At 36.2% G+C, this 13,917-nt stretch overlaps 1 protein-coding gene across 1 annotated transcript in view; it reads left to right on the top strand.

Moving 5' to 3' along the window:
* COL21A1 (collagen, type XXI, alpha 1) overlaps window positions 1–13,917 on the top strand; it is a 169,646-nt gene that overhangs the window by 119,361 nt on the left and 36,368 nt on the right. Inside the window, exon 19 of the mRNA XM_006835733.1 lies at window positions 2,260–2,281. Within this exon, the coding sequence (XP_006835796.1) occupies window positions 2,260–2,281 (22 nt within the window). The remainder of the gene's footprint in view (window positions 1–2,259; window positions 2,282–13,917) is intronic.

The following is a 13,917-nucleotide window of genomic DNA, read 5'->3' as shown; positions in this document are numbered from 1 at the left end:
TTTCATCTCAGTGATTATAATTCACTCCCTGCAACTACAGGTACCCTACTTTCTCCCTGTGGTTTTTCATTTATATCTTATATCTAAAAACTGAAAAAAAAAAAAAAAAAAAAAAAATCAATGCACACATGCAAAACAAAATATATATATTGATTTAAATTTTCCAAAGGCAAATTCTGCAAGCCACCCTCTTATCTGAAGACTCACAGCCTTACTCAGTCCATTGGCATAGAGCCTGAAGCTGCTCTGTCTTTCCCTGCCATTGCTTTATCCACCACCTCTGCTGTTGCTGCTTTTCTAGGTCAGGATCTCAAGCTCCACTTAAGAGCTTCCTTCTTGATAGTTGTGGGATAATCTCTTCCTGAAACGAAAGATTAACTACTCCCCACTTTTAGTTACACATCTTTTACAATTTCAGTTTTGACAATCACAATCCTGCTAACAATTCCTTACAATTAAAATAATAAAATCTTATCAGCATCATGCCCTACCCTTTTTCACCAGACCCATCTGGAAAAGATGAAAACTATTCAGTAGGATTCTATTTTATCCTCCTCATTCTGAAACTAAGCATACCCATGATAGCCTGTAAGCCAGCCACTTTATGCCTTTATAGCTAATGTCTAAATTGCCAGTTCAAGTTCACCAGCTGCTCCTCAGAAACCCTATACAGGGTTGCTATATATCATAGCTAACTTGATGGCACTTAACAACAACAGCAGCAGCAATCCAGTACACTGAGGAAACAAGCATACTCCTTGAGAAGAATCTTCCATTCTAGTTGGAATTTTGAGCAACTGCATCCATAAGCAAAGGTCCAGTACATCAAATAATAGTAATTTACACTTGCTCACAGCATCAAAATCTTTGTCTTCATCTGGTCTGGTTCTGGTCACCTCAGCCCTAGCCATCCAAACTAGGTCAGAAGGGTATCAGATGAAAGTTTAGGAGTTCATACTCACCTCCCTGCACTTCAGACCAGCTGGTCCCTACACTCTCAGCACTAGCCCATAGGGGGCTAAACTTTAGACCAGCCAGCTTTCCTCTTTTCTCTCTCATCTCTAGGTCAATGGATGCCAATGGAGCATGTCCAAACTCAACCCGTGTCTTCATTGCTGCATTTCCCCCACTTCTGCTCACAAGTAGACCCTGTGATCACCAGTGGGCATAATAGATTGTTCCTTGGTTCTCTTTAACTTCCAGTCCTAGAATGGGGTTTTCCCTAATGGGCTTTTACTGCCTTGATACCTCCAAGGCAAACATATTGCTTGAATCTCAAAAGGCCAAACAGTCTGTTTTTTGTTGTTGTTGTTGTTGTTGTTTTTCTTCTACAGGTCTTCCTTTTAATAAGAATCTTCTGTTCTCCCGGCAGTTCTGGTTTGATTTGCATGTCTTTTCAAGTGGTAATATTCTCAAATCAGAAGGTTCTGAGTAGGGCTCAGGACTCTACCTAAGGCCCCAGACTCAACAAAGGCTTAACAAGAAACTTATTTCTCTGGGCAAATTCTAACTCCCCTTTTAGCAAATCTAATCAGTCATAGGTTGAAGGTGGTCTTACAAACTTTCTATAGTCATATTTTCCCATGTTAGTTTCTATTACACATGAATGCCTATTTACAATAGTAGGCAGAAGAAACCAATATCCATTAGGTAGTCAAATAAATAAACCTTTTTTTCTCCTCCATTGCTAGTATATACTCACAGAACACTGCTTTTCCAAGGTTACGTATATATCACTATTTGTCTCTGTCCCATTTAGTTCATGTGTACCTCTCTAAGTCTTCCCTTATTTTAATTATTCATCTGCCACCATCATTCTTCTTATATATTGTCCTGCCCTTTCTTATATATTGCCCTACCCATCACCTGAGCTAACATGTGTCTACCCTCTAGAGTGAATTACTCTCCCCTCCCTCCCACCTCTAGCAACCATCAAAGAATGTTTCTTTTAGAAACCTTTTCTTAAGCTTTTATAATAATGGTCTCATATAAAATTTGTCCTTTTGTGATTGACTAATTTCACTCAACATACAGTCCTCCAGGTTCATGCATGTTATAAGATGTGTCCCAGATTCATTGTTATTCTCAAAGTTGCATAGTATTGTGTTGTTTGTATGTACCAAAGTTTTTTTCTCCATTCTCCAACTGATGGGCACTTAGGCTGTGTGTATTTTTTTTTTGCTGTTGTGAATAGTGCTGCAGTGAACATCAGTGTGCATATATCTACTCATGTTCTGGCTCATATTTTTGCATACCAAGTAGAGGGATTGCTGGGTCAAAAGTTGGAAATTTCATTTCTTAACTTTCTGAGGAAGCACCCTACCATTTTTCAGAATGGTTGAACCATCGTATAGTCCCATCAGCAATGTAGGAGAGTCTCAATCTCTTCATACCCTCACCAGCATTTGTTGTTTTCTGTTTATTTGAACTTCATTGTTAATGTTGGTATGAGATGATACCTCAGACTTTAATAATCCCTGAAATGATCAGAAAACAAATGTAATTTAAGATATGAAATGGTGCATGGTTAATTCTTAGAATGAGCAGCATATTCTCTGAGTAAATTGAATCCCTTTGTTGCTTATGCAGGCTCAGTAGTTTTATATGCACAGGGAATGATTGTGTCTATCTCTGTTTTGAAGAAAATGGGTGAAAAGAAACTTATATTACCTTCGAAATAAGATATGGAGTTAAGATTTCAAGGCTTGGTATCATGTAAAGTGAGTTAGACTGTAATCCCATGAAAATGTTGTATTTCAGTCATTTTATTTGTTATTCAGTCAAATAAAAATACATTTTACTCAAAACATTTGCTACCTAAGAACTACTCACATGACATTCTTGAATTAGCCCAACACTTTTGACATTTTCAAATATGAAAAATGTACAGCTAACAAAACAGTGTCGAGTGTGGAAACAACTTTGCATTTTCTATGTGTGAATCGGAGTACACACTTTGGTGACAAAATCATTTCACTCTAAATATCTCTTAAAGTTGGACAGTGAGTAAGGAAGACCATAGAAGAATTGATGTTTTGAGTTATGTTGTTGGAGGAGAATATTGAAAGTGCTATGGGGTGCCTAGAGAACCAACAGATCTATGTTGGAAGAAATGCAGCCAGAGTGCTCCTTGGAGGCCAGGATGGCCAGACTTCGTCTCTCATACTTCGGACATATTTTCAGGAGGGACTAGTCACTGGAGAGTGATATCATGTTTGATAAGGTGGAAGGTCAGAGAAAAAGAGGGAGACCCCCAGCAAGATAGATTGGTAAAGTGGCAGTATCAATGGCCTCAAGAGTGGCAATGCAATGACTGTGACATTAGCCCAGGACTGGGCAGTGTTTCATTCTGTTTTGCATAGAGTCATTGTGATTAGGTAATGACTCAATGGCACCTAACAACAACAACAATGTCTTAAGAAATTTTTTCAGAATAATTTAGTGTGGTTACCACATTCAGGCAAATAATTATCTTCTGAAGTTAACATGAGAAAATTGTTCGTGTTCTGGATATATTTAAGGGAGGATAAAATAACACATGGGGAATTTGGCAATATTAGGTTGCCTATGTTGATATGAAGTTTTATTTTTGTTTGGTTAAGCATTCAATAATTAGGGAATTGTTTGCCAATAGTTGTTGGTACTTATATGGTTTACAAAAATGTATTTTGGTTTTGTTCCATTGTTTGAAATGAATAGTTTAGTTATGTTGTTGTTGTTGTTAAGTGCTGTCGAGTCGATTCCGACCCATAGCGACCCTGTACAGGGTTTCCGAGGGTGTAAATCTTTACGGGAGTAGAAAGCCTCATCTTTCTCCCGCGGAGCGGCTGGTAGTTTCGAACTGCTGACCTTAAGGTTCGCAGCCCAATTCGTAACCACTACGCTACCAGAGCTCCTTAGTTTAGTTATAGTTAGCTGTTTATTCTCTGGTTTAACTTTTTTCCTTTGAAAGATTGTAGGTTTGAGATTCTTTCAGGATAGATAATTATACTTATGGTTGTGAAAAATAATAAATGCAAGATATATTTTAAGGAAAATCTTAATCTATCATGATTATACTGAATAGTACTCATATTTATTAAGACATTATAGAACTGATAAGTTACTTTAGGGTTTGTAATGGATTTAACTTAATAGTAATGATCAACACAGGATATAAAAATTTGAATTTCTTTTAATAATTCTATTAGAACTAGTGTTCTTCCATGAAAATCTCTTTCTTGGCAATGCAGTATAAGGAGTAATTTGGTAAAGTAATATAATTAAACCAGTTCCAAGTAGTATTGCAATCAAATGAGATGATTTGTTATTTCTGATAGCCATAAAAAGTTTATTTTATCATAGTAGGCTTTTCTTCTTCTGTGTGTCTACATTAATAGGAAAATCCATTATTGATAAGATTAATGTAGCATATATAGAATTTCTAAATGATCTATTTCTAAAAGTGGAGTGATTAATCACACAAAATGGGAAATAAAACTTCAACTAGAGAACTTTAAACAAGTTTATATTAAGATGTAGAGGCCCTAATGTTTGCTAAATAGTCATAGGATGTGTAATATTGTACCAGGTAGTTTTGGATGAAACAAATATTTTGAGTTAAGAAAATAGAAAATTTACCCATAAACTTATTGTGCAAAGCTATAGGTTAAAATACTTAAAAGACATTGAAGATTAAAAAAAGGTAATCATGACAGATGTATTAAGAATTTTGATTAAAGTTTAAAAATTAGTAGAAAAATAATCTATATACAGTCTATATAAAAATAATCTATATACAGTAAGAGAGATAAGATTAAGTATATGAAATTGTTATAATCATAAATCAAATTTAAAAACTTCTTAATGTGTATCCTAGCTTACTACTTTAACTAATATAAGTAGTTGTTAGGTAAGTCTGATTTATTTTTTTTCATATGTTGCAATGTTTCTGAAATTGTGATTCACAGAGTACCTTAATCAGAACCACTGCAAATACCTGTTAAAATTCAGAATCCTAGGCCTATTCTAGTCTTAATGAATGTGAATCTTAATGCCTAGGAATCTGCATTATAATGGGTACCATATGAGAGTCTATCTGGGGTCCTGGTGTGGCACTGTAGGATAAACACTGCACTGCTAACTGCAAGGTTGGTGGTTCAAACCTACAAGCTGCTCCTCGGAAATTGTATACAGGATTGATATGAGTCAGAACCGACACAACAGCACTTAGCAACAACATATAATAGTCTCATGTAGTTTGGTAAATACAAATATAGTTACATGTAGCAGGTGGATCAAAAAGAGGTAGTAGAAAGATAAAAGGCTTCTACTGTAGGCTATGAGGTTATTGAAAATACCATGACTTGGGTCACCGTAGAAGAATTGATACTTTGAGTTTTGGTATTGGAGGAGAATATTGAAAGTGCCATGGGCTGCCTAAAAGACCAACAGATCTGTGTTGGAAGAAGTACAGCAGAATGCTCCTTGGAGGCCAGGATGACCAGACTTCATCTCTCATACTTCGGACATATTATCAGAAAGGACCAGTCGCTGGAGAAGGATACCATGTTTGTTAGGGTGGCGGGTCAGAGAAAAAGAGGAAGACCCACCAGTGAGATGGATTGGCAAAATGGCAACATCAGTGGGCTCAAGCATGACAATGATTGTGAAGTTGTCCCAGGATTGGGCAGTGTTTTGTTCTGTTGTGCATAGCGTCACTATGAGTCGGTACCAATTTGATGACACCTAAGAACAACAACTTCTAGGATAAGCACTAGACTACCAAACATAAAGTCTGCTGTTGAAACCCACTAGCCACTCTTGGAAACCCTATATAGGGTCACTATGAGTTGGAACTGATTAGGACTGGTCTACAAACTACAAGGTCAGCAGCTTGAGCCCACCACCCATTCCACAGGAGTAAAATGAGGCTATCTGCCCTCACAAAGATGTACAGCTTCGGAAACCCTATACAGGGTCACTATGAGTCAACAGCACTTAACAACAACAACAACATATGTGATTAACAAGACTAAACTGTAAGGTAAGCACTGGACTGCAAGCCATGGTATTTTCAATAGTCCCATATGCATGTAAAAGATGGACAATGAATAAGGAAGATTGTAGAATAATTGATGAATTTGAGTTAATGGTGTTGGAGGAGAATATTAAAAGTACCATGGGCAACCAGAAGAATAAATAAATGTGTTGAAGAGGTACAGCCAGAATGCTCCATAGAAACCAGGATCATAAGACTTTGTCTCTCATACTTTCAACATATAACAGGAGGAACTCAGCTACTGGAGAAGGACATAATGCTTAGTAAAGTTGAGGTTCAGTGAAAAAGAGAAAGACCCCCAATAGAATGAAACTGCCTGGCCCTGAACCATTTTCACAATTGTTGCTGTATGTGAGGGTAACAACAACAATCACTAGAACCTGTGACTATGTTACCTTGATATAGCAAAATGGACTTTTCACATGTGCTTAAGGTTAGTGGCAGATAGGGAGATTGTCCTGGATTATCTGGTATCATGAGACCTAAAAAGTGGAAGAGAATGGAAGAAGGATGGGTCAGAGAGATGTGATACCAGAAGGACTGGACTAGCTCCTGGCTTTGAAGAACAGAGGAAGTGGGTCATGAACTCAAGAATTTGGCTTCCTCTAAACTGGTTGCCATTGAGTTAGTGGAATGAATGTCCCATGGTTTTAACTATTCTTATCAATTACTAGATATTTACTTGTTTCTACTTTTTAATGTCTCATACTTTCCTGAATTCAAAATTAAAGATGTGAATGTGGTTTAGTCTTTATATGATTTCAATGCAAATGACATGTAATGTTAATTATGAACTCTAAGCAAATGATTCAGAAATAAGCCTGACATTATTTCTGAAAGAAATTAGAATGACTTTTGCTCAGAAACAACATGTTTACCTCAATAAACCTGATTAGTAACATTCTCCTGCTGTTACTCTGACGCCATGTCATGAAACACACAGAGATTAATCATTACTAAATGATTAATTTTATGCAGTGTTTGGGTCTGAACATTTTTCTTTCACTACATACATGGTTTGTAGAATGACATAGCTCTGGGCATGAGATCAATTATCTGGGTTTGAGTCCTTATCTTCTCATTCTTTTTATATTATAATTTTCATTTAATCCTCTGAAATTTATTTTTCACCTTTATAAAGAGCTGATAATGGATGCTTTCATAATCCTACTAGTTTTAGAGGGCCACGAAAGAGAATGTATAGGAAAGTGGTATGTATTGCGTGTATCTATTTTAGTAGCCACTAGCCACACATGTATGGAGTCCTGGTGTGATGCTGTGGGTTAATGCGCCAGACTGCAAAGCCATTTGAACTACAAGGTCCGTGGTTCAAACTCACCAGTCGCTCCTTGGAAACCCTATACAGGGTTGCTATGGGTTGGAACTGACTTGACAGCATTTAACAACAACAACAATGTCACATATGTCTAATTAAATTTAACTTAAATTCAGTTCCTTAAATTTACTAGCAACAGTTCATGTGTAAAAAGGTCACATGCGAATAGTGACTACTATATTGTTTAGGAAGTATATGGAACATTTTCATTATCACAGAAAGGTTGTATTTCATACATTATGTATTTTGTAGATTATTGATTGAACAATTTACAGTATAATTTGGAAAAGGCCATACAAACTTGAATGATTAAAATTTATTTCTGTAGTCTTTAACATTTTTTTAAACTAAATAAATTTAACAACAACAACAAAAATTTGAGATTCCCCTTTGTTCACTAAAAACCAAGCTTCATTTCCCCATTAGTTACATAAAATTATCCAGAACCAAACCCATTGCCATTGAGTTAATTCCAACTCACAGTCACCCGTTACAGGATTTCTGACAGTAAATTTTTGATGGAGCAGGCAGTTTCATCTTTCTCTCAGGGAGCGACTGATGGGTCTAAACCACCAACATTCCAGGTAGCAGCCCAATGCCTAACCCACAGTGCCATCAGGTTCCTTACATACAATAATAGTCTCATTATTTTGCAATGGAAAATTGTTCATATGTCCATAGTTTTTTCCAAACAAAACATGTATCTGCCATCAGTGATGGTTGCAGACAAGTTCTTTCAGTAATATACTTGTGTTAGTCTTGTTAGGATGCCTTCACAGAAAATGTCCAATTAAAATAATGTCTTCCAAGGGGATCTGCTGGGTCAGTTCAATTCAAAGCAGGGAGGTCAGCTCAGAAGGTCATGGGAACTGTGTTTTGAAATTCCAAAGGAGTAACCCTGATAGATTTTCTTAAAATATCACAGGGACTTATTATGAAGTTTTTTTTTTTTTTTTTTAATTGAAAACTGCATTCATGAGAAAATAGCAAATTTGCAACGGGAATTTGTTTTCATTATGACAACGCACCTGCTTATTCTTTGTGGGTAGCAAAGGCTGTCTTCTGAAAATTTCATTGCATAGACTACAACCTTGATCTTGTCCCTTCAGACTTTTCTTTATTCAGAACATTGAAAAGAAATACAATTTGAGTCCCTCAAGGATACCAAAACAGCAGTTTGTGCATGGCATAAATAAAAGAGTAAAGAATTTTGGGGGGAAGGGTTAGAGAGATGAAAACATCACCTTCAAAAGTGTATAGACCTAGATGATGGGAACCAATCATTTCACATTTTGATATTTTTATTTAATAAATGTTTTTATGATTTTATAGCAATATTTCTTTTTAATGATCCTTATATGTTATATATCATATAGGTTATATTTTTATATGTTATATATATGTTGTTGTTGTTGTTAGATGCCATCATGTCAGTGCTGATGCATAGCGACCTTATGTACAACAGAAAGAAACACTGCCTGGTACTGGGCTAACCTCACAATTGTTGCCACGCTTGAGCACATTGATGCTGCCACTTTGCCAATCCATATCTCTGGGGGTCTTCTTCTTTTTCTTTGACCCTCCACCTTACCAAAATGATATCCTTCTCCAGCAACTGGTCCCTCCTGACAATAGGTCTGAAATATGAGAGACGAGGTTTGGCCATCCTGGCCTCCAAGAGCACTCTGACTGCACTTCTTCCAATATAGATCTGTTTGTTTTGGGGCAGCCTATGGCACTTTCAATATTATCCTCCAACACCATAACTCAAAACATCAATTCTTTTCTGGTCTTCCTTATTCACTGTCCAGCATTCGCATTCATATGAGGTTATTGAAAATACCATGGCTTGTCAGCCCCACCTTAGTCCTCAAGCTGACATCTTTGCTCTTCAACACTCTATAAAGGTCTTGTGCAGCAGATTTACCTAATGCAATATGTTGTTTGATTTCTTGACTGCTGCTGCCATGAGTGTTGATAGTTGATCCAAGAAGAATGAAGTCCTTGACAACTTCAATCTTTTCTCCATTGATAAGAATGTTTTTTTATTGGTCCCGTGGTGAGGATTTTTGTTTTCTTTACATTGAGATACAGTCCATCCTGAAGGCTGTGGTCTTTGATATACATATAACAAGTTTCATTATGGAGAATTATATAATAAATGGTATAGTAGTTTAGATGTGTCAGTATATATATAATATGCAAAGCATATCAGGTTATGACTCAAGAGACCTGGGAGATTTCAAATTATATACAACAAACATTTGATTATTTACTTTATACTGTATAAATTAAGGTTAAAATTAGTTCAATAATTTTCATCAGCAAACTGGTTTCACCTTTGATTTGATATTTAAAAGATGACTTTTATCATTCATGAAATTTCCAAAAAATTAATACAGTTCTCATGTTTCTTGAAAAATGATGTGTAATTTCTATTCAGAAACAGAACCAGTTATTAAGGTCTTTGAAAAAGTCCAGTTTTAGATTTCACTTTTAAAACTTTTTACTAAAATTTGTTTTGAGTTATGTGGTGATACTCCATATACCCAATAAGTATGGTCCATATTTTTTAGGGGTCCAGAGTATCACTGTCCATTTTAGAATAACTGGTATTACTTTGGAACTTGTCTTTCAAAATGGAATAATACGAACAGTGTTTAGCGTTTAGCTCATCAATATGCACGATCTCACGATCTCACTGTACATGCTGATATAGCTGTGCAGGCTATGTTGGCAGATTATTTGACCTTGGGGGCTAAATGACTTTTGCATGATACACAGTACAATAAGTGTCCTTGGGTCTTTCTATCCTATCCTTCTCTCTATGTGTAGTCCTTCTCTGGGTGTTTGTGTGTATTATTTTAACATGTTACAAGTTTGCCTTTTACTCCCCCCTGAAAAAATGATACTTTTGCAACAATAAAATTGTATAGAATTCATACTGGACTTTTAATAATGTAGAAATACCTTTAAGTGCAGAAGGGAAATGTCAGTAGTAAAATAGCTTTGCAAACAGCTCCCAAATAACTTCTTCCTATAATATCACTAAGGAGCCCTGGTGGTGTAGTAGATTATTTATTGGACTGTTAACCTCAAGGTGAGCAGTTCTAATCCACCAGTTGCTCTGTGGGAGAAAGATGAGACTTTTTATTTCTGTAAGGATTCACAGCCTTGAAAACCCTGTAGAGGGTCATGGTCACTGTGAGTTGGAACTAACTTTATGGCACACCTCACCGCCACCATGATATCCCTGGTCTGCTTCTGTAACATACAATGCCAAATTGACAACATTTTCCATTGTTTATTAACATACATAAACTAAACACTTTACTAAAGTATTTCTATTTAAATTTTTACATCCCTGGGTAATTTGGGTCTAGTGCCACATGGGTTCTAGTCTATAGGTCAGGGAGAATAAATACATTTTAAGATACTTAGATTGTCTTTTTCCATTTAAGGATTAACTAGAATGTAACATTGTTTTTATTGTTGTGTGCCATCAAGCCTGTTCTGACTCATTACGACCCTTATAAGGTTTCTGAGGAACAGCTGGTGAGTGAGTTTGACCTGCTGACCTTTCAGTTGTAATTCAGTGCTTGTTCTAAGTGTCACAAAAGGATTCCAGAATGTAATGCATTGTTGTTGTTGTTAAGCGCCATAACAATCCACCAACCTTGTGGTTCAAACCCACATTTCTTTCCAGTGCTTATCCTACAGGAATAGTAAAATTGGTGATTTCTTTATTAAGTTTTAATACAAGTACTTATATATTGGTTTATTTGGGGGCTGGCAGCTATGGCTGTGAATACATTCTCTTTAGTTACTTTACCAAAGAGTAATCTTTTGTAAATCATCAATAATGATTTACCCGACAGTGTAAAATTTACAAAAGGATTGGAAAAACATTGTGGGGTTCAACTACAAATATATTTAAATACCTTGGTCAGATTTCCTAAACAAATACTGATAATTTATTTAAATATACCATATTCATTGTTCTTGTTAAGTGCTGTTGAGTCGATTCCGACTCATAGCAACCCTGTATAGAGTTTCTGAGGAGCAGCTGGTGAGCTTGAACCGCTGACCTTGCAGTTCAGACAGCTTTGCAGTCTGGCACATTTACCAACAGCACCACACCATATTCATACCACTTTATAAATAATGTAATTATATTTAAATGATTTATATATTTAAATATATCATTTAACTATATTTAAATAATTTACAAAGCATAAGTAAATGTATTTTCTTAGAATCAAAGTTACTCTACCTTAAAAAAATGAAAAAGTACTATATGAGGTCTCTGCCTAACTGTTACTTCCTACCCTCACCCTCCTAGAGGGAAGCCTTAGATTGCCAAAACTGTCTTTAGATACAAGCTAAAATTTGGGAGATGAGGGTAGGGAAAGGCAGAAAGGTAAAAAAAGATGGGGAAAAAAACAAACCACAAATGTTGTTTTGTGAGAAAGACATAAAAATTTTAAGACATGGAAAAAATTTGACTACCTTTTTCGAAATTGTCACAGGTCAGGGTGGAGCTGTAAAAAGAGAAGTATGATTTTTTATTCACTCTAGTGCCAGGCATGGCACTGTAGGCTAATGCACAGGACTGCAAGGGTATTTCAAACTCACTAGCCACTCCTATGCAGGGTCACTGTGAGTTGGAAGCATCTTGACGACATTTAACAACAGCATAGTACCAGCCACAGTAAGCATGTGTGATAATTGTTTGTTATAACAATTCTAGGAATAGATACTTTTATGTTTTCCATGTGTAAAATGGGGATATAAAGATTTACAAATTTAAATACTTTGCCTAGTGTCACTAGTAATGGCTGGCTGACTCCAACATCTAACCTCTTAACTGTTTCACCCTGCTCTTTGCTAATAGAATCTTTTTGAATGACCACTTCTTGATGTAACAGAAAGAACCATATAATAATGTGATAACTGTATGATATTAAATATCCCTACCACAGTATAGAGTCCTAGTGAGGCACCACAGGATAAGCACTGGACTGCTAACCGGTGGTTCAAATACACAAATACCTCCTTGGAAACTCTATACAGGGTAATTGTGAATCAGAACCAAGTTGATGGCGCTTAACCATAACAATTACCACAGTGTAGAAACAGTGAACATTTAACAACAAAAATGGCTTAGATCTGGTTTTAGTATATCTCAAATAGTGCATTACTTAAAAGCAAAATGTGATCCAAGATGATCCAATTTCAGGGGTAAGGTAAATACATTGCATGTGGAAAAAGTATATGACATCTTTTTAAAGTAATGTGTCTTGGACACATTTTCTTAATTATAAATTGGTCCCTGGAAAATAGAGACCATGCCCTTTATTCTAAAGCATGGATTTGTATTCTTAATGAGTTCTTTTTTACACAGCAATGGTTTAAATGGTTGAAGAGAGGTTTCTAGAACTTTTGTTGTCAACATTCTTTCACCACAGTATTATGCATGATTTTCCAGTTGACTTTCTGCTCTTCCTCAAACCCAAACTGAAATCACAGACGTGGAAGAAATTTACTCTTACCAAATAAAATACTTGTTTCAGTCTTTACTTTTACTTTTTCACAGTTGTCTGAACCCAAAACCACACAGGCCAAAAATGAAATATAAAATAGTTTGTTTGGAAAAATGTTTGCTGTATGAAGCAATTGTCACTAAATACTTTTGGATCAACAAACTGGTAACTTTCAAATTGTTTTGAATGATATTTCTCCTAATGTAAAATTGGAACAACTTAGTAACTTTCAATAAGCTCATTGGGAGCCGAGGGTATGAATATCTAGGAGAGTTTTACTGGTGTGGCGCTGTAGAATAAGCATTGGGCTGCTAACTGCAAGGTTGGTGGTGCAAATCCAACAGCCGCTCCTTGGAAACCCTAATCAGGGTTGCCATGAATCAGAACCAATTTGATAGCATTTAATGACAACAATAAATACTTTAAAATTGGTTCTGATTCATGGCAGCCCTGATTAGGGTTTTCAAGGAGCAACTGATGGTTTGAACCGCCAGTCATGTTGTTGTTGTTAAGTGCCATTGAGTCAGTTCCAACCCATAGCGACCCTGTATAGGGTTTCCGAGGAGCGGCTAGTTAGCTTGAATCGTCAACCTTGCAATTCAAACGGCTTTGCAGTCTGGCACAATAACCCACAGCGCCACATCAGGACTCCAACAACAATATAGCTCTAAATTACTTCAATTCTTGTAGTTTTCCTCTCTTTTAACTCATGTATGCTCATGGTATTATACCACTTTGTTAAGAATTACTTGTAGGCTAATTCATACCTTTTATTTATTAAGTCATGCGTCAGACTGCAAAGCCGTTTGAACTGCAAAGTCCACAGTTCAGTCTCATCAGCTGCTCCTCGGAAACCCTTTATAGGGTTGCTATGGGTTGGAATCGACTCGACGGTACTTAACAAATACAACAACATGCACATATTTTACTTACTGAGTGTGAAATAATTATCCATTTAATACTTCTTAGTATAAGGAGCTCTGGTAGTGTAGTGGTTA

Source organism: Chrysochloris asiatica, unplaced genomic scaffold (genome assembly GCF_000296735.1).
Source record: "Chrysochloris asiatica unplaced genomic scaffold, ChrAsi1.0 scaffold00019, whole genome shotgun sequence".
NCBI classification, from domain to species: domain Eukaryota; kingdom Metazoa; phylum Chordata; class Mammalia; order Afrosoricida; family Chrysochloridae; genus Chrysochloris; species Chrysochloris asiatica.
The sequence above is the reverse complement of the archived record's forward strand: the minus strand, read 5'-3'. Positions and strand labels throughout refer to the sequence as shown.